This window comes from Beta vulgaris, chromosome 2 (assembly GCF_026745355.1).
Source record: "Beta vulgaris subsp. vulgaris cultivar EL10 chromosome 2, EL10.2, whole genome shotgun sequence".
NCBI classification, from domain to species: Eukaryota; Viridiplantae; Streptophyta; class Magnoliopsida; order Caryophyllales; family Amaranthaceae; genus Beta; species Beta vulgaris.
The window spans coordinates 55,494,262-55,518,315 of NC_079203.1; the positions used below are offsets into that span (position 1 = coordinate 55,494,262).

At 37.4% G+C, this 24,054-nt stretch overlaps 2 protein-coding genes across 4 annotated transcripts; one reads left to right on the forward strand and one right to left on the reverse strand.

The window, feature by feature from the left end:
- The first annotated feature begins 7,836 nt into the window (after positions 1–7,836).
- LOC104903558 (glycosylinositol phosphorylceramide mannosyl transferase 1) lies at positions 7,837–19,876 on the forward strand. 3 transcript variants are annotated; one of them, XR_002039349.3, is made up of 6 exons: positions 7,837–8,426; positions 14,175–14,571; positions 15,337–15,500; positions 15,647–15,717; positions 16,845–17,024; positions 18,466–18,596. XR_002039349.3 is itself a non-coding variant. In XM_010691608.4 (5 exons), exons 1-5 carry the CDS (start codon positions 8,221–8,223, stop codon positions 18,624–18,626), a joined length of 999 nt encoding a protein of 332 aa, XP_010689910.1. In that variant the 5' UTR covers positions 7,851–8,220; the 3' UTR covers positions 18,627–19,876. The 3 variants fall into 3 exon arrangements, 2 of the variants coding, with proteins under 2 accessions (XP_010689910.1, XP_048495585.1); XM_010691608.4 differs by lacking the exon at positions 16,845–17,024 and having other exon boundaries at positions 7,851–8,426; positions 18,466–19,876; XM_048639628.2 differs by lacking the exon at positions 16,845–17,024 and having other exon boundaries at positions 8,250–8,426; positions 14,141–14,571; positions 18,466–19,876.
- A 744-nt stretch (positions 19,877–20,620) lies between these two features.
- On the reverse strand, positions 20,621–23,166 carry LOC104903552 (hypothetical protein). The gene is made up of 2 exons (XM_010691602.4): positions 21,802–23,166; positions 20,621–21,198 (listed from the first exon to the last, which is right to left on the reverse strand). The coding sequence occupies exons 1-2, from the start codon at positions 23,064–23,066 to the stop codon at positions 20,952–20,954; spliced, it is 1,512 nt and encodes a 503-aa protein (XP_010689904.1). The 5' UTR covers positions 23,067–23,166; the 3' UTR covers positions 20,621–20,951.
- Positions 23,167–24,054: the final 888 nt, after the last annotated feature.

Consider the following 24,054-nt stretch of genomic DNA (forward strand, 5'->3'; position numbering starts at 1 on the left):
ATATGCAACCCTAAGGGCTGCATATAGCATAACCCTATATATATATATTGATACTCAGAATTTTAAAATAAAAAACAAAAATCTTTATCTATATACATATATATTGAAAATAGAATTGTAAGCTCAATAAACATATTCCCCCATTATTATCTTACCAATTTTTTATACAATATGATAATTGAATTTTTAAATTGATAATCAAAAGTTTTTAAAAAGAAAACAAAAATATATGTAATAGCTACATCATGCGCGAGAATTCCTTGTCAATCTATTGGAAAATTCCTTGTCAATCAACAAGAGTATATACTTTCATAATAGACTGCAACTTTATCCTGACTCTTCTTCTCAAATAATAATAAAAAAGAACAATACAGCTAGGAATCTTTGACCAAGTCCATAATTCAGCAGTTTATTATACGACAACAAGCTCATTAACATTTTTTTTTTTTTTGACAGGGAAACATCACACTCCTATTCATTAATCGAAAGCATATCAGAGTGTACATAGGCCCAAACCTCAGTTGGAACTTCTTCAATCCAAACTCTCATCTCCCTAAACTCCTTGCTCATCTGGGCTAGCTTATGTGCTACCCGATTGCCATCCCTACGAACATGATTAAAAGATAAGGAAATACAAGAGCTACCTAAACATAAAATATCTGTTACAATAAAACCAAAACTATTGTTTTCCTTTAGTCCTTTCTGCAGGTGGGAGATGAGTTTTAGGCAGTCACTTTCAAGAACTAAATTACGAAGTCCCGCTTCCACAGCCACTTGTACAGCGTGGCGCGCCGCCAAAGCTTCGGCTACATCAGTGTCACAGCCGCCTTCGAACAGGGCGCAGGTAGCAGCCAGCACCTCACCCAGCTCGTCGCGGACTATTCCACCAAAGCCCAAGATCCCGTTTCCGTAAACTGCCACATCTGAGTTAACTTTGAGTTTACCTGCTGGCGGAGCTCTCCATTTTCGATGTTCTTCATCCACTGCCTCCTTCATCATTGGCTCCTCTTCCATTGCCATCTTGTACTCGTTTACCAAGTTTGAGGCTTTTTCAATCACTTCCATAGTCTCCACTTTGCGGTTCTCAAACAGCCAGGCATTTCTTCGTAGCCAGATTCCCCATAGTAAGCTCCACAGCAAATCCCACCACACATCTTCAGTCACATTCTTAGAAACTTGCTGCACCCAATCCATCATTGAGCCTTCGAAATCTGTTGGGATGTTCAGGCGGAGTGGTGATTTTTCCCACACTTCTTTTGCTTCCGGGCAGCTAATCAGGCCATGGCTAACTGTTTCATCCTTCTCCCCACACATTGGACATGTACAATCCAACACACAGCCTCGTCTCCTTAATGATACCCGCATCGGCAGGCCGTGGTTCAGCACCTTCCATCCAAACATTCGGATTTTTTTAGGGAGATTTGCATCCCATATTTTCCGCCATAACATATTATCAGACCCATTTGACGACGTTGCCCGTTCTTTTTGCATTTCAGTCAATTCCAAAAAATATGCACTTCTGACCGAGAATTCCCCATTTTTCGTGTGTTTCCATGACCAATTATCATTACCTTGGTGAAGCGGTATAGGAATCTTCAGAATCTCCTCGACCTCCCAACTTGACAGCCATTTTTTCAGTTCATCTTGGTTCCACTGCCCCTCATTAATCACTTCTGCTACGGTTCGAGGGGCTTCCCTCCCTGGGTCAGTTCGCAAGACTCTAAAATTAGGCATGGTTGGGATCCACGGATCCACCCATAGCTCCGTATTTACCCCATTTCCTATCACCTTACAAATGCCCCTTCCTAGTAATGTCCTTGCTGACAGTATGGATTTCCATGTGTAGCTAGCAAGAGGATTCACCTTTGCTTCCATGAAAGATGTGTTCGGAAAATACTTGTTTTTTAGCACCTTTGCCATTAGTGAATTCGGGTACCGTAGCACTCGCCACGCTTGTTTCGCAAGCATGGCATTGTTGAAAACCTCCAAATTCCGCATACCTAGCCCACCTTCCTTTTTCGAAGCACATATTTTTTCCCAAGACACCCACGCCATCTTCCTTTCGTCATTTTTTTGTCCCCAGAAAAAGCCACGGCATAGTTTTTCAATCTCTTTCAGTATACTCAAAGGTATCCTAAAGCATTGCATGGCATACGTTGGTATCGCCTGCGCTATAGCTTTAATAAGTACCTCCCGCCCTGCTTGAGATAGAAACCCTTCCTTCCATCCTTTCAGTTTTTTTTGAATCCGTTCCTGAATACTCCGAAAAACCCTCTTCTTTGACCCCCCTACAAAAGTTGGGAGACCCAGATATTTGTTGTGATCTTCAACTGCCTTAAAAGTTAACTTCATCTGAAGGATTTCTTGCTTCTCTGGCTCCACATTTCGGCTAAAGGACACCTCTGATTTTTCCATATTCAGTTTTTGACCGGACGCATTTTCATACACTGCAAGTATGTCAAGAACTTTTTCCACCTCATTTTCATTCGCCCTGGTAAAAAGTAAGCTGTCATCTGCGAAAAATAAGTGCGATATCGCATTCACTTTCTTCCCAATCTTTAACCCATGAATTTCTTTTTTTGCTTCTGCCTCTCGAAGTAGAGAGGAGAGTCCTTCCGCACATATAATAAACAGGAATGGGGATAAAGGGTCCCCTTGTCTCAATCCTCTCGTGGGGGAAAATTTCCGCGAGGGTTGGCCATTAACCAGTATAGAAAAGGATGTAGATTTTACACAAGCAAGGATTAGATGCACATAACCCACCGGGAACCCCAATTTAATCATCATTTTCTCCAAAAAATCCCATTCCACTCTGTCGTAGGCTTTGCTCATATCCAATTTGAGTCCTAAGAACCCCTCTTTCCCTTTTTTCTTCTTGCGCAAATAATGAAAGCATTCATAAGCTACTAGAATGTTATCAGTAATTAACCTTCCCGGCACAAATCCACTCTGCGACTCATGAATTATAAGGGGGAGCACTTTTTTTAGTCTGTTTGCTAATACTTTTGACACCAATTTATAAATTACATTGCACAGACTTATAGGCCTATAGTCAGCTGGTGACTCACAAATTTTCTTTTTTGGAATAAGAGCAATGTGAGTATGATTAATAGTCGTTACATCACCATTATTATTTAAAATGCCTAGGACAGTGTTCTCCACATCCTTCCCTACAGTACTCCAAAATTTCTGGTAAAAGAGAGCACACATACCGTCGGGTCCGGGGGCCTTTGTGGGATGCATGTATTTTAGAGCTTCCTGCACTTCTTCTCTACAATACGGCTCCATCAGCATAGCTGCCATGTTCGGAGGCACCTTTGGCCTTACGCATTCAATAACAGGGGTGGTGTCCACTTCTTCATTCGCTCTAAACAGGTCATCAAAATGTTGGACTAACACTTCAGCAATGTCGTCTTCCTCATAGTATTCATTTCCTGCCAAGTCCTTTATTTTTTCAATTGAATTCCGTTCCCGTCGTTGTTTGGTCTTTGCGTGAAAAAATTTTGTATTTTGATCCCCACTTTTCAGCCATTCTTGTCTACTCCGTTGCTTCCAGTATATTTCTTCACGCTTCTCCAACTCATCCATCCTAAGATCAATCTCCTTCATTGTAGCAATAACCTGCTGTGTCTGCTCTTCCCCCATTAATTTTCGCATCTGACCTTGACACGCTCTCATCTCCTTCGCGAATGCACCAAATTTCTCGTTGCTCCATTCACGCAATTTTGCTGTCGTCTTAGTCATACATCTCATCAGATCGTGACCACCTTCCCATGCTTCCTTTATGACCGCTTCACACCCTCCATCACGGGTCCATATTTCCTCAAAACGAAACATTTTTTTTCGTCTCCTAGCATCTTGTTGTCTCACCCGTGTTCGCAGACTAAGGAGTAGAGGCAGATGATCAGAGCGACGCTTCTCCAGGTGGGTAACAAACGACCCACAGAAACGGTCTCGCCACTCCGCATTAGCAAGACAGCGATCCAATCGTTCTTGTATGTTTTTCTCTCCACCTTGGTTGTTTGTCCATGTGAATGGGTGCCCCACATAATGCATATCCTCTAATCTACAAAAATCAAGAGCCTCACGAAACTCTGCAGCCTCCTCGAACCGAAAGTCATTTCCTCCTTGCTTCTCCCTCGACCATAACATCACATTGAAATCGCCCCCGCACATCCATGGTATGTTTTCATCTCTGTAGAGTGCTTTCATTAGTTCACCCGTTTTGTGCTTCTTCCCTTCCTCGGGCCATCCATACACTCCCGTAAACCTCCATTCTTCCATGACATCATTTTCAACTTTTACATCTATATGATTTTGTGAGAATGTATTTACCGTCACCCTCCAGTCATCCTTCCATAACAGTGCCAAACCTCCCTTCCTCCCACGACCTTCCCCCACACAATCCACCACAATCATGCATTTAAAATTAAGCTTCCTTCTAACCCTTTCCATTTCACATTGTTTCATCTTGGTTTCTTGCAAAAAAACCATGTGAGGATGCTCGTTTATAACCACGCGTTTGAGCGCGTTGGTTGCCGGGATGCTCCCCAAACCCCGGCAATTCCATAGTAGGATGTGGCTCATTGACAACCAAGAGCCCTATTTGTGGGGCCCGCCACCTCAGCTTCAGTGTTTTGTTCATTCTTCTGCACTTTATCATCAGTTTCATCAACATTTTTTTGTTTCTTCCCTGCTCCCACCCCGTCTTCCCCTTCCATGTCCACCTCTCTCTCTTTCCTCCTGTACCCCACAGCATTAGTTTTCTTTTTTCCCATTTCCATACTTTTTTTATTATATCTTTTCCACGTACGTCCAGCATGCTTGTCCTGCATGATAAGATCACTCCCATCAAAAACCACGCTCGTATTCACCCCTACAGTGCCATCATTTTCACTTCCTTTAGTTTTTGCCTCTCCTTTTTCGACTTGGTTATTGTACGCATCCTCGTCTTCTGTCAGATTGCCCCCTAATTGGGGTATCACATCACTGGCTCCCCTCTCCAGCCTCTCCTCCCAGTGCGTAGGAACGTCCAGCTCTCGGCCCTTCTCTCGTATGGCACAAGTATGTAGTATCCCAGTCACTGCCTCCACTTGTATATTTAAACTTTGCTGCACGCGAGGTTGAGGTTTGGTGATGAACAGAGATTTTGCACATTCCATACTCTTCCCTTTTCCAGAATTTTCTTCGCGTGATAAGCTCCGTTTCCATGGGGAAGCTTTAAGCCATCCTCCAAACTCCATTTCTTGGTCCTCCTCATCCCGGCCCTCGTGACAATCCTTCAATCCATGTCCCATCTTTCCACAGGAGTAACAGAAAAGTGGTGGTTTTTCGTACTTCACATCGAAATACTCCTCCTCTCCCCCTCTCATTTTAACCTTAACATTCTTGGCCAGCGGTTTTCGCACATCCACATTGATTCTCATGCGAATGGACTTGTCAATTCCCATCACCCCCGAATTATCCATCTTTATAAACTTCCCCAGTTTGTTTCCAATAGCTTCGATATTCATCAGATTGAATCTACCCTTGAATGGGAGGTTATAAACCCTAACCCACATAGGTAGGTCATATAGTTGCATATCAGAGGGTTTTTTGTTACCCTCGATGTCTCCCAATAGAATAGCGTGTTTGTCAAAGTGCCATGGCTGACCATCAACCACTCGTTGCTTATCCCGCCAATGGTGGAATTGAAACACAAAGGTGTTATCGCCAATACTGCTAACATCAATCCCATATTTTGATTGCCATACCGTTTTCATGGTCGACATAAAGGCATTAGCATTAACGTGTCTCTCCGTCCAGATTTTCCCCACTAATCCTAAGGCTACACGAGCCTCCTCTTCATCCTCTCCATCATCGATCCAGGTGACTGCATCATCCATAATTTCTTCCGTCCCGTTCGTTGTTCTACGTTTATTATCATCAGTCTCAAAACTAGGTTTAGGTTTAGTGTTTTTTTGTGTATTAACCGTATTCGCCGGCAGATCTGAACTTCCTTGGGTACTCATTATCTCAGATTAGCGATGATCAAACTGCATCAACTCGAGAAAATCTCGAGAAGATACCCACAGTCGAGGAACTGCCAAGCAATCGCCCAGAACCGCCCTCCCAAGGAAACCTAGAGGGAACTGCCCTAAGATACCCTTGAAACTTAACAAGCTCATTAACATGAAAGCGCTAGATTTCATAGTAGACCAATAAATCAATGCCTAGACAACAACCACCCAATAAATAAAAATATAAAGTAAATGACGAAAATGAAGGACTAAAGGGAGTTGATTTCTCATGTGCATTACAATTTACATGGTGTTTACTGTTTAGGTGCTTATAAAACCTTATGGAGGTAGGAGTATTAGAAATTGTACTTGGTGGACTTAAATAGATGATTGATAGTACATTAGTACTAATGCTTGTTTTGTTTAATATATTAAGTGGAAAGGGATGCGATAATTATAGAGTAGTTAAACAAGAATAGAAAATTATTATCTGTTTTTATGTGTTTAATTCAAATCATGATTTATGAAATATAAGTCATTTACTTGAAGGCGGAAGAAAGGTAGCTGAAAATGAGTAGGCGAAATGAATTTTGTGTTAATGAAAATAGATTGATGAGGATTATTAAACCAAACAAGAAGAAAGGAGTAGGTGATTGGTTCCATTTATTGAAACCTAATTTTTTTTTGAAATAAACATATTCTTATAATGTGTAAGTATATCCATATAATACAACATATCTTCATGAATGGTGGTGGCCAATTGGTAGCCTTTGATTATTTGATACTCCCTCCGTTTCCTAAAGATCTTCCCACTTACTGTTCCTACAGATACCAAGGAAAATCAAGTTGTGTGGGGCATGGTGTGAGTAAAGTAGGAGAGAGGAAGGGGGTAAGATAAATAAACAAATAAAAGGGTTAAAAGTAGGAGAGAGAAAGGGAATAAAATTGAATTAATAATGTAATGGTGGACCATATATATGATAGTGACATGAGAGGGTAAATAGGGAAATTTGTTTTGCCAAATAAGGAATAAAGCAAAAGTGGGAAGATCTTTTGGAAACACCCTTAAACGGAAAGAGGGAAGATCTTTAGGAAACGGAGGGAGTATATTACCATTACTATAAACTATATTCACATATAGGTAAGCTAAAAACGACCTTTGCAAGGAGTAGGGAAAATAGAAATTCCTCTTGCAAAAGGTGAGAAACGATCCCATGAAATTTGAAGATGATGTCAATAAGCTATCACCTATTGTTTCTCATTATAAAATACATACAAAGTCATCTATAAGTCAGTCTTGTTTCGTGAATTGATTTGATTTATTAGTCCCAACATACATCATAATTAAGTGATGTATTTCTTTATGGATTAGATTTCAAGGTCTGACCATTGGTTAAATAATTGTCATTTTCCTATTAGCTAGGGGTTTGTTTTACGAAAATAACACCGACAATTTTTAAATTTTAGGACGAAATTATGGTGGTTATATTCTATATGATCATGCGAATCTAATAGGTTAGCATGATTAAAGATTCAAACTCTAAACTTCAAATTCATTCCAGATCACTGAATTTTCATGGTCATATTTATTTGTGAGTGACCACCTTAGAATTTTTATGGAGAGTATAAATATTAACTTTTTTGAACATGTTATGAAATTTTTAAGGTGGTCAAAATAAGTATAATCATGAAAAATCGAAAATCTAGTAATTAGTTTAGAATCACTATAAACCCTCAAACTTCAAGATCTATCAATTACGACGACTCAACCATCACTAATGTTAAGGTTATCTAAAAACAAATAATAGTGTTATTACATCAAGCCCACTTTTGAAAAATCAAACCGTTGAACAAGAAAATTCAACAGCCTACCAACTACTTGTACCCTATCACACTTTCACAATCATATGACCTCAGACAAAAAAAAAAAAAAACAGCTTCCACTATCATATAAACCGCTCTCTCCTACTCCAATTCAAACGCAAAACTTTGTATTTTTACGCTTTGAATCTAATTAACAACGACGTCGTTTTACTCTTCCAAAATTCTATCAATTTAACCCTAATTTCTTCCCTTCATCTTCTCCGGCGACGATATTTTCCCCGGCGGCGATAATTTTTCTCCGATGAGAATTTCCGGCGATTTCGCCGACGAGTTAACTCAACACTGAATTTTCCGCCATGCTTACTGAGATTCCGAGTTTCTGCGACGACGACTCGTTATGGTGGCGATGAGAGGTTCGCCTGTGAGTCGGCGAGCTGTTCAGAGATTTCGGCAACTCGCTATTACTGCCGTTGGATCCGTTAAAATCAAATTATTGCTCGGAATTTGCATCTTTCTCACTTTGATTTTGTTATTCGTTCGAGCTTCTACCTCCGTTCAATTGAAACAACATTATGATTTTGTTGATCAATCTGCTTTTCAAAGGTTCGTTGATTTCGCAATTATATGTTTTTGAAGTACTTTTGTTGTACGTTTAGTGATTGTTTGTGTTATGGAGCATGTGATGGTAGATTTTGTTGCTTTATGTGGAATTTTGGTTGTTATAGTTGTGATTTAGAAAATGAAGTTCAGTAATTATGTAATTAAGAGTTTTCTTTTGTGTGTGATTGTGTGCTGATTTTGAAGTTATTAGGAAAGTAAGTGTTATTTGTGATACTTTTGAGTTGTGACAGCATTATGATTTCGTTGATCGATCGGCTTTTCACAGGTTCGTTGATTTCACAATTGTATGTTTTTGTATAACTTTTGATGACTATTTGTTGTAGTACGTTTAGTGATTGTTTATGTTATGGAGTATGTGATGGTAGATTTTTGTTGCTTTATATGGAAATTGGTTGATATAGTTGTGTTTTAGAATGTGAAGTTAAGTAATTATATAAATTAAGAGTTTCCTTTTGTGTGTGATTGTGTGTTGATTTTGAAGTTATTATGAAAGTAAGTGATATATGTGATACTTTTGAATTGTGATGCCTACTTGAAGAAAGTTGTGAAAAGGTGTGTTTTCTGATAGTAGTAAAGTTGTTGCTTTAGTTTACTCCTAAGTTTAATTTTTTATGCAAGGTGACAAAGAACTAAAGAGAGTTTGAGTTTTTTTAGAAAAGAGTTTTCATTTTTTAGCATCATAATTTGATAGGTTAAAATAGTGCCAAATCGATATAGAATATGCTATTGAAAGTTGAAACCTGTTATTCGTTGTCGATGGACTATGAAGCTTTTGAGGAGTTAATTGTTAGGTCAAGCAAAATCGGAGTGGAGGACTTTTGCACCATCGATGAGTTTAGAGAAAGCTTAAATTGAAAGACAAGAGGAGATTAAGTGCACGATGAGCAAGAAGTGTTAGGATCGTACTAAAATTGACCTTAATAACCCTTATGAATTATGGTCCTCCTTGATAAGATAGTGAGGGCTTACTGTAACTCTGAGTTTGAACAATAATTTGGAATGCTGTTTAACTGAAAATATTATTGTCAGACATTTACAACTTGTTCTTTACTGCTGACATAGGTAGGTTGAATCACCAATCTAAACATCTTCTACCCTTATCCTTCATGAACTGTAATGGATGAAATGCGTGATAGTCACACTTGAGCTCTGGTGCTATTGAAACCTGTAATTCGCACGAAAAGTGTGTGCAAGGTTCACAAATGTGGTAGCCAGTGAGGAGAGGAAGAGATGGAATAGTAGATAGAGCCGTACATAGGGGTGAAAGTTCGGTGTACGATTTGTATTAAGGCCTAATCCAATCCAATCCAATTCGAACAAAATTTGGATTTCAATTTTTCAATCTGAACCCAAACCAATTAGAGTTTGAATCCGATCCAATCCAATCTTAATTTTCATACTCTAGATGGGATCTGATTCGAAAATCTGATTTTTTAGAACTCTAGTTTTTCGATGAAATAAATTAAGCACAACAACCTAGTAGTAGATTTAGGAAATGAGGAATCAAGTGCTGTTAGGGTTTTAGGGGAAGGGTTGAGTGCTACGCCTACCGGGCTATGAACTAGGCTTTTTTTATTTTTTAAAAAAATTAAGCATTTAAGCTCAATCCAGATACATAATACAAGGCATATTACTATTCGGTTATATTGGATTTTTGGATTCAATTACCCTTAATCCAATCCGATCCGAAAAGCCATTTTTTTTCAAATATCACAATCAAAATCCAATCCGAATTAATAATTCAGATTGGATTGGATTTCAGATTTTACCCGAATAACTTTCACCCCTAGCAGTACGGCTGGGAGTAGCAAAGATAGTAGGTATCGAGAAGGCGTTTGAGTTTTGGTGGATTTTCTACAGCTATGATGAGATCAACAAGAATATCTAAGAGAGAATGTGACAGAGAAAAAGAAGTCGAAGGGGTTAATCTAAACAAGGTGAATTTATTATATTATTATATAAATGTAGGGGGGTTTGACACTTTGACTCATAAGTATGTAAAATATTGTTGGCAAAATATTGGTATATAGATATAGTGCCAATAACATATATACTAAAATTTTGCATGAAGAAGGCATATGCATTATACTTGGATATTCACTCCTCTTGTTTAATATCCTCTAAAGATCCTTATGTAATATAAATTTGTAAAATCGCATAATCAGTTTCTGATTGAATTTAGGTAAATTAGAGATTATATGTTTGAACAAATAGTTCAATTTTGTGGAGTTTGTGATTCAATATCATAACAAAACTAGCCAAGTGCAAAAATGTGCAATACGGGCACCTACTCCGACCGACATTTAGGGAGGTTTGTTGCCATGAGAATTATATCACACCCAATTGTGGTTGAGCTTCATTTTTTTTTTAAAGTATACAAATAGCAATATGCAAACCTGCCCTATTTTTGTATACTGCTCTAGTAATCCAGCCAACAAAGCATATATATCATCACACGGTGATGTAAATTGCTGTTGAATTGTTTGTAACATGAGCATAGGAATTGGAATATGCTTGTAAGACAAAGAGTGCTGATTTAAATGATAGGGTTAGATGTCTTCACAGAGTCTGAAGAATTAGAGAGAAATTTGGTGAGCTAAATGATTTAGAAGCTTGGAACCTTTTTCAAGATAAAGGATAGGCAATGTATAGAATTGGCAACTTTGGCGGTAAATTTATCGTTATGTGGTGCTGAATTAGATTTTTTTTTTTTTTCGAATTATGCACTTCCTCCCTATAACACATCGCTCTGATATGACCTTTAATGATAAGTGCCAATTGTCTTTTCTTAGATGCTTCGAATAATTTTGCTCGTTTTTCTTTGAGTTCAAGATGCCTGTCATTGACTGTAGCTCAGTATATTTTTCTTGTAATAGTAAGGAACGGCAAAAGTCTTCCTTTTGTGGTGACCATATGAATTTTGTGAAAGGGTATCTCATATGGTACTTTGTCAGCTAGAAGATCTCTAGAAACTTTTTTGACGAGATAGGCAGTACTAGGATGGAATTTCTTTAAAGGAAAAAGGGAGACCAACTTGAAACCTTAAAGGTAGAGATAGTTTATGCAAGTGTTTATGCTTTTATTTTACCTTTTCATTTCGCTGGAGTTTATGCAAGTAGAAAGATGAGCAACTCCATGAGAGGCAATAATTATGTAACTTCGCCAGTAAATTTAGGTCTTATAAACTCGTCCTCCCTTTTCTTTTCTTTGTTTCTTGTAATTTTTTCCTTTTGCGTGGGTGAGTAAACGCTAGGAAGGATTGGGAAGTGGATGAGGAGGGAGAAAGAATCTCTACTCACCTCTACTTGGAACTTAGTAAGGTTCCAAGTATTAATAATTATTATTTTAAAAGCTAAAGAAGTCAGGATATAGGGAGTTCAACAAACTTTGCTCTTGGACAAGTCACTTATTTTGCTAGCCAGATACAACAGAATATGATATACATGGGCTGTGTTCAAAGACTTCAAGTCTACTAAAAGTAGCATGACTCGATCTTTGATTTGATTGCGATAATGGGTTGCATTATTCTGAACAAAACTATTGCTTGCAACTCAACTCAATCTCAAGTATCTGAAACAAAATGGTTAACAAATTTTTTTTGCTTGCATCAGCAAATGAGCACACAATATGAAACATCACATCAACTGGAATATTCAATCGGTAGCATAATCTATTACATGCTACCAATGCCTTTACAGCTCTGAGTCATAGGCCTAATAAGGATTAGTTATCGGTTTTTGTTTCTGATAAGGTTGTTAGGAGACAAGAAAACTTTTATATAATAAAGAACACAAAGCTTGTTAGCAGACAAGAAATCTTTTATATAATGGAGAACACAAAGCATATTCTGCTGCACAAAATCATAATCTGATCCTTTTACTTTTTTTACAAACTTCATTTCATATGAGTTTTAGTTGAAAGTTCTATGAGTCATATAAAACACCCCAAAAACATCTTAACTCCTAAATTTCGGAGTTTCAGTATGAGTAGTATAGGACACAGTAGAAGTTTCTTTGTTCGGCAAATTGCTATTCAATTTGCACTGTGTAGGAATATAGCCTAAGAACCATATCAGAATGAATAGGGCATGTGATTGGGTACTTCAAAGTATATATCTACTCAGCACAATAGAAGCACTATGTCTTGAAATCTTTCTATGAGCTTGACTTAAAGGACATAGGTGCTATACCATGATTTATTAGCTGCAGTAATGTTATTGATGGTAGTAGGAACTAGGAAGCATAATATGTCTCCACTTGTAGGAAGATTAGTTTGTTACGGGGAGTAGGAATATTAACATATATCCTCTATGCTCCTCTTTTAAGAAAAGCCTGGTTAGCGTAGCTGAGCTTATTAGGCTGATCTGAAATAAAAGTTTCTATTTTGTTAATCATTCTCTTGGTCAACAATGGACCGTTTAATGTTTCGGCACTTGCCAACAGCTGGTACAGGAACCGATGATTTTTTTGAATCTATGCAAGATCCATACTTCAGACATGAGAGCACTAAATGTCAACTTTTAGTCACCTGACTGTTAGCAGGAAAGCTCTTACTAAGAAAATTCTGCTTCCCTATATTTACATGAATTGGGTGATGAGATATATAAATCTTTCTATGAACTTAGAACATGTTCCCCATGATTGATATGCTCATTATTGTGTTCTTTTGTTTGTTTGACAGCCAGTAGCATGTTTGATGTTGTGTTGAGAGTGAGGGCATGATAATCCTTCTAGCTAAGTAGATGCTTTAATATGGCCACTTCAGAAGAAATATAAGAGTATCCTATTTCCAACGAACAATATAAGTGCTTAAATTTATCTTTATACTGGATTTACACTTATACAGAGGACTACCCTCTCAGGCTGAACAAGAGTTTTACAAAAGTCAAGACTGATGTAAGCATGAGGACTTTTATATTTGTAATGCCTTTTTAAAGGTTGGTTGTGTTGTAGCAGGCTGATTTGCTGTCATGAAGCGACCTTCACCTACAACTCTATGATTAGCAACAATAGCGGTCGAAACTACACTTGCTAGTGTCTTATCCTTGACTACTTAACATACTTAATTAATCAATTTAAGAAGGGTCATTGGCTAGTCTTTGAGCGCATATAGTCTCAAGATTTATGAGAGGATTGGTAGGTTTCCTTTTGGAGGCATTAATGTGTAAGACATGGATGCAAAAATAGAATACTACAACAATTAAGTATAAAAAACCAGTATGATAACGCCCTTGGTTTGGTATATAGAACAGCAATTGATGATTATGACATATAATGGAATTTAATATAGAATTATTTTTATTATAATAATGGAATTGCTAGGTGCTGTTAGTTATGGTTGCTTTTGGTAGTTATCTTAGCATGCTGGTCGTCTTAATTACCATGAGGAGGTAGCCATAGGGGTTGATTCTACTACTGCGAAGTGAGGAATATATTGCAAGATATTATACCATATTAACTTATCTTAACAGTTGATATCTATTTGAGAGATAACTAATTGAGAGATATGTGAGCCCTGGTTTATTGGTTCACTGTATGTCACGGGGTATATATTTGTAACTGCCAACATCAATCTGTGAAGGCTCAGGAAATTGTGAAGTCATTTGATTGGTCATTCCTGGAAAATTTATATAGCTTCACTAGCATATGGTATCACATTTAGTAAATCTTTTGATGCACTCTGGTTGGTGCTGGCAGGTAATAGGTATCTGACTGGTGTCTGTTACTGCAGGAAGGGATATACACTATTAATTAATACCTGGAAGAGAAATGATCTTTTGAAAAAATCCATCTCTCACTATGCAACATGTCTTGGACTGGACTCTATACACATCGTATGGAGTGAGCCCGATCCTCCATCAAAGTCTCTTATTCATACTTTAGAGCGTGCTGTGCGGAAAAATTCAAATAATGGAAGAGAGATTGAATTGAAATTCGATATTAATAAAGAAGATAGTTTGAACAATAGATTTAAAGAAATCAAGGATTTGAAGACAGATGTGGTTTTCTCAATCGATGATGATGTCATATTTCCTTGTTCATCTGTTGAACTTGCATTTAGTGTATGGCTGAGTGCTCCTGAAACAATGGTCGGATTTGTGCCACGCATGCATTGGTTGGATCATTCCGTATGTATTTCTCTATCTCCTTTCCCCTTTAATCTTGTGAGTCCAGTTATCTTCTTTGCGTGCAACAGTGCAAGGCGTATTGGACTTTATTACCTTCTGTGTGTGCAAGGCCTGATATAACATCTTTGAGCTTTATCTTATCTGGCCTATGTCATGATGCAATGTTCTCATGTTCTCTCCACATGTTTGAGAACAAGCATAGCTATGTCTTTGCTCTACACTTGCGAGTTTGTTCCTCTTCCCCTTCGTCCTTACATTAAGGGGGAAAGTTGCAAGAAGAGAGTGTGATAAATCATCTTATACCTCCTAGCTTCATGAGCTCTTTGTTTACATAGTTATGCTAAATAGTCAAACCCTCCACATGTTTATGAGAAATAATCCAGTCATGGGCATGTGTATATTTCTTTATATCGTTGTAGTTCATGAAATTTAGAACTTAGCATAGTATCTGCCTATCTGGTCTCCGCTTTTGCCTCTGTGTTCTATACTATTCCTCAAACATATAGTCGAGTGCTCATCTTTCTTTTTATCCATGTGTTTACAAAGTATTCTAATTCTTGCACAAACGTTATGTTGATGATTTAAAGCCGATCTGCAATCTACTAGGTGTGGTGCTCTTAAAAGTTTTGTTCACTGTTTAGTGAGTTCTTTCCTTCTTTACATGTGTTTCTGTGTGTCATATCGTGGATGCCATCAGTACAAGTGTACAACTACAAAAATAATGGTATTTTCTTATAATTTGCTAACTGTAAAATTTATCTACAGAGAGGCAATAGGAATTACTATGCTTATGGAGGTTGGTGGTCTGTTTGGTGGATGGGTACCTATAGTATGGTATTATCCAAGGCAGCTTTTTTCCACAAAAAGTATCTGGCAATGTACACGAATGAGGTGCCAGCATCCCTTAGAGAATATGTTGCTCGGAACAGGTAATATTGGGGGTTCTGGATAGTAGCTGGTCTAAGAATTATTATCCCCTCTGGTACAGCCTGGCTGGTTGATTTGCCTAATACTTGTTCAGTTGCTGAAAGTGTTGGCGTGACTCTTGACTTATATTTTTGAAATGGTTATGCAGGAATTGTGAAGATATTGCAATGTCGTTTCTTGTTGCAAATGCAACTGGTGCTCCTCCTGTTTGGGTTGAAGGTGAATATCTTTTCATTGTTAGAAAATATACACACTAATGATGATTACAATCAGAAATACAACACACTGGTTGTAACTAAACACAAACAGACTTCAAGTCACGAGAATTTTTCCTCTCCTTTAGGCGAAATTCATCCCATACACAAGTAATGCACTTGGTCAAATGGAATTCCAGATTTAGGATGCACTTAATAATGCTGATTAATGATCATTAATGTCTAGAGCACTGAAGCCCAGCTTAGGCGAAATTCCAGATTTATGCATGTGTATGTGTATTATCCGAATTTCACTAAATTATAATCGCCTCAGTATTATATGTGCGTCATCCAATATTTCACACTGATTGATATAATCTTCTGAATGATCATTAGATTCCAGCTTTGGGATGCACTTAATAACTGATCATATAAAGTGCATTATCCGAATATTATTCTAACGGGGATGAAGTGCATCCTTAATCATATACTAGACTTCAAATCACCTTCTGCACTGAAGCTAACTTTACTTGAAGATAACTGTTATCAATTCTCAATAAATAACCTTCTGATATATGTTACCATCTAATTCTTAGCTTCTTGATACTTTATTCCATCGATTATTGCATCAATTTCTCATTCTATCATGTGGTTACTGTCATATATGTTTCTATTGCGTACATGAATTAATGTAGCTGTTCGTACTGGTACTACATGATTGAAATTCATCTTGTGGTCGTATAACGTGCAATTGTGCTGCTGATGACTAGATTCATATGAGTTATACAGTAGCCTGTTTTGCGATCACATGAAGCCATTACATTCTGTTGCGGAATTGTAACACATATTAGACTATTGCTTGTCACCAGTGAACTTGAATAGTATTGTTGAGCAGGGCTTTCATACGACAGTTTGAGAGCAAAGTTTGGATGGTTGTGTTACTTGTGTATGGGATATTGAATGAGTTATTTACAAGCAACTGTTCTGTGGATGGTGACTACTAATGATATTGGGCGTAAATTTGATAGAATTTGGTCGGCTTAGGCCGTCATATTGTGAACGCTCATCTTAGTTAAAATATTAAATTTGTTTCATCCATGATTCGACAGTACTGCTCATGATTAATGTTTGAAGTTGACATACCATTTTCAGTTACTGTACAAAATAAGGAAGCAGTGAGCCAGTGCCAGTGATTGACAAGAATATCTTGGACACTGTGAGATACATGAAAACATCCCCTTGATGCGTCCTCAAATGAGCTTGTTCGGCAAATTTTGCTGCTATAAATTTTTGAAGGTCTGAAGTGACTGAACAGGGTTCCAATTAGATAGGGTAGGGGAAATTGCCGATTCCTTTGACTCGTACTGATAAGAATTTGACTCCACGAGAAATTGAACAAAAAGCTACTGAATTGGCCTATTCCTTGCCTGTACCAATTGAAGTATTTTGAAAAATAAAGTGGCGCTGCTGTGTATTTATCGGAAGGAAGGAATTGATTTGCTGCTTTAGTGAACTGAGAATTTTTTAAGCAGATATAGGTCCTAGTAGCTAGTTAGCCCCTGCTTTTATATGTGAATTATCTCAGAGCATAGATTGATTTGGCAGAGTCAAAACGAAGCATGTTGAGTGGTAGCTCTAGAATGGAGTTAGTAGAACTTGATGCTTGTGCATCGTGTCTACACCCTGAAGTCCAAGGTCAGGCTCCAGACTTAGGTACAGATGTTGGACTATGCATACCCTGAAACTCCGACGAATCTATCGCCATTCTTCTCTAAACAAACTCATCCTCAATAATAAAAGGAAAACAAATACATGTAAGACCATAAATGACAATATATTATTTGGACAGAATAATGGGAGTGTAGAATAAGGAACAATGACAATATCATTTTCTCTGTACCTAATCCATAGGTCAGTTTATTCAGGTGGTAGATTTGTCTTTTGTCTTTTAGAAATATGTTTACCCCATTCAGGGGTTTCTATTTCTGAAAATGCATGTTAGTATGAATGACAATGTTTACACTGTCTGCTCGAGTGTTTACTTTTCATATAAAGAGTGTTTTCTACTAATACTTTAGTACTAGGACTTTGTTTGGCTAAATGTTAGTTAGCAAAGTAGAGACCTATGGTTTGTGGAACCCAACATTGTGAATTTACGGATATGCCTTAAAACTAAGCTAACTACAATACAGCCAAACAATCATACTCTTATAGCACTTTTGGTAGCTAATTATAAATGGTGGCATTGGTAATGAATATTTATGTGAATTCGTGGTATTGGTAATTTATACTCTTATAGCACTTTTGGAGTTTTGGTAGCTAATTATAAATGGTGGTATTGGTAATGAATATTTATGTGATTTTTAGAGGTGTCCTTTGTCAATGTTTTATGCTTGTGGTGATGAAATTTCATTTCATTTCCGAATACGTGGTATTGTGAATATTTATGCCACGTCTAAAGTGGTAATGGAACTACAGGAAGAAAAGAGCTATATGGAGATAGACAAGGATTACCATGTATGTCGAAAATTACTATATTCTTACCACCATTTATTACTATCTACCAATGGGCTGCAACTGTTAGTAATATATCTTGGTCTATTTACTAGTCCTTTTGAGTGGTGGAACCTGTCTGTTCCATGGTACATGTTGAGTATCCTACTATATAGAGTCATCTGCTTCTGACTCCTGTTTTTTCTCGTGTTGTGTTGTTGCATGTTAGTTCTGTAAGCTTTGCATCTAACAATAGTAACCATGTGGTTACCTTTTGCAGGCAAGATATTTGAAATCGGTTCTACAGGAATCAGTAGCTTGGGAGGTCACAGCCAGAAACGAAGTGAATGCGTTAACAGGTTCGTTGATGAGTTTGGGAGAATGCCTTTGGTTTCCACTTCTATGAAAGCTGTTGATAGCCGAAATACCTGGTTTTGGTGATATGCAACTTCATCTTGCCACTATTGATATTTGTTCTGCATAGCTTAATTAGTTACCATTTTTATTATTTGGTTCGATTTACCATGTACCATATACGATAGTTGATCCCACAAAAAAAAGGGGTTTATAATTTTAAGTAGATCAATTTCCTGTCAACTGAGTGTTCAGCAATCTGTTCTCAACATTTCACAAAAACTTGTATGATATGGATCACCCAAAATCAATAGAAGATTTAGACTTTTGTGTGCATAAGTATCTCTCTTGTCAACTAATATGGTGATGTGCTGATGTGGGGACATATCGGCATATCGCACGAAAAATATCTTCATAGGAAATATTTGAACTTTATTCTTCTTTTAGATTAGTTCTGTGTGATGCAGAGTTGAGCTTTCTTTTCCTACTTCTCAGATTTTTTTTCTTAGCCATTTCCTTATCCAATAAACAGGGTTGTTATAGTATACTAAGAGGGACCCTTTTGAATTTTACAAATTATCATGTGGAAAATAGAAGATTGCACATTATTAAGATAAGGTGGCTAATGAAAAATCAAAGGGTCGGATATTATGAAAGTGGACCCTTTTACTCAGTAAGGACAAAGGAAAGTGCATCATCGTCCTATTATCAAATAATGTTGCTTTATGAACTTTTTTTTGGCATGTCTTTAAGATTATAGGAGTTGCAGATAATATGTAGATATTCTTTAAGATAGTTAGCGCAGGACCAAAGAACAATTTGGGGTGGGGTTTTCTCATGAAAAAGTTAGGGGTAGAGTAGGTAGATCATGTCTTAGCTAAGGAGTTCATCGTCAAATTTTCTTTCGTCACTTGAGATAGAAATGTTTTTCAAGTGCATAGCTACCGACTTCATTGTGTCTGCATGCTGGTGTGTGAACACTAATGAGAGAAGAGGTGAATGAGCAGTTGTCGACGTGCACAGGATGCGAAACGATGGGCAATGCGACTTTCGTTCCCCTCGGCCTGTCACAACAAACGAATGTGCATTGAGATTAATTCTTTGTACATGAACATGAAGGCGGGCGGGTGGGTTGATTGTTGGAGACGGGCAGGTAGGGTGATATTAAAAGATTATTGTGCCTGTTCGTATCATTGTTAGATTTTAGCATCAAGTTTTTATATTTTGGTAAGTAGTCATATGTATGCTAGTTATATTAATCTTGAGGATGGACTACAGTATAGTTGTTACTGGTTTGTAATAAAAACAGGCACATCATGTTTTGTGCCTTATCCGTACACTCCGATGCAAGGCTCTACAATTACACTAGAATGTGTTCTCGGACTTCTCCTGTGATACTGATACAGTTACAGAGTAGATAGTGGAAAAAAAATTCACAGCAGGGCTTGAATACTGTTGAAATGAACCTAATTGTATGCTGTGGTTACTTGTGTAGGGGTGAATATGTATACTATGGTCGTCTAACTCGTCTGCTTCGCGATAGTTGGATTTAGACTGGTTGATACTATGACCATTGTTCTCATTTTCTCAACAATTGTTTGTATAGATTTGATTGAGACTTGAAAATGCCAACTACGATTCAGTCAACAAGATCTTTTTGTGATCAGTTGCTTAACCATGGAGCTTAGTCCTGCTGTACTTGTTGCAGATCAGAAGTTGACATCTTTTGTAAATTTTGAGGAGGAAAAGAAGATTCTATTATAATTCTATTTCATTGGCAAGTTTTCGTTTCAATCTCCACAAGATTTTACCAACTGTGCACGCGAATGCACTAGAAAGGGCTGCCTGATATCCTGCAGTGTATCATTGACTGGATCATATTTCTTGCCATCAAAATACATCAGCATTCTAGTTTGTTCAACATTAATCTTGCTATATGGAAACAACCTGTCTTCCAAATGTACATTTTAATCATTTATTTCTTTAACATTGTTCAGATTTTCATATGATCAAGTTACTGCTTATATATTGGTGAAAATTTATGGTCGAAGTTCTCATTTTTGAATTCATGAAGGCTAAAATGAGATGGAAAAAGTAAGAAAGATCAGATTAAGTTTCAACAGTTTTTGCTCATTACATAAGCTATACAACTGTACAATTACAAATTATATCAGCATACTGATGCACCAAAGCCAGTATCAACAAATTACAACACTCAAGAGCCACACGGGAAAATACCCAATGGCTCAACTCTTGAATCCTCAAAGATAGGCAATGGTAACACTAATATGCCCTTATTGTGTTACCTAATCAATCTAATGTGTGATGGTGAATTTAAGCCAAGAATGAACAGAAGACTAATATTCACAGAGCAGAGCTTGCCAGAATCCTGCAAGTTGCTCGCTTTCATCGTTAGCTATTAGCACGAGGAGGTGGATCGAGAGGGTAACATGTATCTTCACCGCCTGTGCTCCATAAGAAACTTGCATACTTTGATGCATGAAAGGAGTTGTCGGGTTCAGCCACCGTAGCCTGTTGGAACCTCTCTTCGGCTCCCCATAGGTCCTTTCGTACCACCCACAAGAAATTCGCGTACTGGGTCATCACCTCTGCGTCTGTTGGATCCAATTGTATTGCACGCTTGAAGCACTCCTCAGCCCTGAAGAATCAAAGAGACAATTACATTAATATAAGAACAACAGAATATCTTATTGCTCAAATGACATTAAAATGCCACTAATTCACAGCTTTGGCAAAATCAAATGCATATATAGTTACCATCATAACTTGGTACATAAATTCAAACCAATGTACAACAATTCCAATTCAAATTGCAATCTTGTAATTAGTCTAATGTAGTAAATATAATTATCTTTTTTTTTTTTAACAACCAAGGTATCCACTCGGCCTGGATGCTCCACCAGTGACTAATCCCCTCGCCCCGAGTGCTCCACTTAAGGGTAAAGGGCTGGTCAAGAATCTCTTTCCATTCTCAAACGTTGAGAATCGAACCCCCGACCAATTGATTAAGGGACAAAGTGAGCAACCACTATGCCAATACCACTCGGTGGTAAATATAATTATCATCTAACAAGTCTACCATCATACCTATCAAAGAGAAGTGTTTTTGTGTAGTACTACTAGTTAAAACATCAAACTCACTCAATAAATCAAGGACAAACATTTCCAATTGCAAAAATGGCAAGTTCTAAAACATATCAACAAACACAAATGATACTAATAAATGGCAAAAAAATTATACCTGTCATAATCCCGGAAAACAAGGCAGAGAAACTGAGCATAATTAGACAGCAAAAGAGTATTATTAGGCTCCTGAAACAAACCAATCTGGTAAAGAAGATCAGTTCTATAATACTCCTCGTAATCATCTCCTTCAATCATAACTCTTACAGGAGAAACAAACTCAATCTTTTTCTCTCTCAACTTAACATCATAATCATCATCATTTTTAACATAATCATCATTAACAACAAATCTTAGCCCTTCATTTTTGACATAACCTCCATGTCCCATTTGATTAGCATCTTCAACCATTAAATTCCACAAACCCACCTCATTTTCATCCAATTTTTCCAAAATTTCCCTTGTTGACACCCCTAATTCAAAATTCCCAACTCCCCAATTTGTTGAATTTTGGTCTAAATCATCATCAATTTTCTTCAAATTTTCTTGGATTTTTGGTGATGGTTGCAATGTTTCAAGTGACTTGGTTGCGAAATTCGACGTAATAACCATAACTTGCAACATTAAATCAGGAGTTTTAGCAAAAACTTCCCTAAACAACCAAATAAAGGAAGATGTCATCTCTCTTTGAACTTTACTCACAATCCCATCATCAACCTCTTCATCTAAAACCAACCCTCTAGTTCTCAAAGCTTGGCTTTGAACTTCCCTTATAATATACAACGTCGAACAACACAAATTATTAATAGGATCATCCTTCATATACTTTTCGAGATCCCCAGTTTCTCTCTCCACCTCTAATCTCAAAAACTTTTGCTTCATCTTGATCATTCTCATAGAAAGAGGTAGCTCAATACTACTCGCTCTCAAAGCAATGCAATCACGAATCATAGCATCTCTTGCAGGCCAATCTGGGGGTTCAGGACGGATACCAAGCAAAGATGGTTCTAAAACATCCACACAACAATCCGAGTGTGGAAACGACATCATTGTAGTAGTAGTACTACGACTACTCGTAGTACTACTACTACGACCATAATTAATGGTGTTAATATTCGAGTCAGTTTGTTTCCGAGTGCAATCTTCGATGGGATGATAGTGCGGGAAATCATGGCCATCGAAGCTTGCACTACAGGATCTACGAAGGTTGTAGTAGTCAGTTGATTTAGAGCGAGAAAGAGTTGAACATGTGAGAATGGAAGATGCAGAACGAGGTAAACGTAGTTTGTTAGAGGGGAAAAGAGAAGAAGATGATGAAGTGTTGTGAGGAGATGGAGGAGGAGAGAGAGAAGGAGCACTTGCTTGAGCTATGTTTACTCTCATTTTTCTTGCTTTAGACAAGGAAAAAAAAGAGGTGTGTGAGAGATTGGAAGAAGGATTTCTAAGAAAGGTGAAGTGATAAAAGGGGTTTTGTAGGTGTTTTCTTTGATAGAAAATATGGGGTGTATGATTTGACCTAGGAAAAAAAATAAGATATTAAGGGTTGATTTTATTGTTAATATTTGATTATAAGAATTTAGCTGGAGATGAGGAAAACTTACAGGTTGACCTTCTGATTAAAGAGGGTAGCTTAAGGTTTCTTTTTCCCCTATTAAAAAATAGGAAAATTTGCACAAAATCATCTTAAGTTTTCACTTATTTAGAAACTCTTACTTTTATGTTTTTTTTTTTCCTAAATTTCCACCTAAACTTTACAAAATCTTTATAAACTCTCACCACTTAACGGGTTTTGCCAAACTCCATTAGTAGTGGGACCCACATCGGTTATTTCTTTTGTTTTTTCCTCCAAACAACTCACTTCCCTCATTCATCTGTCCAAAAATGATGTCGTCTTCCTCTTCCCACCGTTGAGTTCTCCCCTTTTTTTTCCATTCTCTCTCTTCATTCATCTCTCTTGAAATCTGGGTAAATTGCTGGGTTCCAGACAACATTTTTGTAGAGATGAATGAGGGAAGTGAGTTGCTCGGAGGGAAAAACAAAAAAATAACTGATGTGGGTCCCACCACTAACGGAGTTTGGCAAAATCCGTTAAGTGGTGGGAGTTTATAAAGGTTTTGTAAAGTTTAGGTGGAAATTTAAGGAAAAAAAAGCATAAAGGTGGGAGTTTCCAAATAAGTGAAAACTTAAGGTGGTTTTGTACAAATTTTCCTAAAAAAAACAATGGAAATGAAATGAAGTATGAGAATACAAGACCAAGTTAGGTTTGATATGGTGGAATGACAAGAATCTCTTCAACCTTGAGGACTGAGGTTAAGGGTTTATATTAGAGAAATTTCGAAAAAGGAGATTTCTTAATCCTTTTCTTATTAGA

Excerpts from the sequence above, each read along its gene's own strand:
- LOC104903558 (XM_010691608.4), top strand. The coding sequence starts at position 8,221 with ATGGTGGCGATGAGAGGTTCGCCTGTGAGTCGGCGAGCTGTTCAGAGA. Across the intron at positions 14,572-15,336 it reads TGCATTGGTTGGATCATTCC|AGAGGCAATAGGAATTACTA; the intron begins GTATGTATTTCT and ends ATTTATCTACAG. Across the intron at positions 15,718-18,465 it reads TCCTCCTGTTTGGGTTGAAG|GCAAGATATTTGAAATCGGT; the intron begins GTGAATATCTTT and ends TACCTTTTGCAG.
- LOC104903552 (XM_010691602.4), bottom strand. The coding sequence starts at position 23,066 with ATGAGAGTAAACATAGCTCAAGCAAGTGCTCCTTCTCTCTCTCCTCCT. Across the intron at positions 21,199-21,801 it reads GTTTTCCGGGATTATGACAG|GGCTGAGGAGTGCTTCAAGC; the intron begins GTATAATTTTTT and ends TTGATTCTTCAG.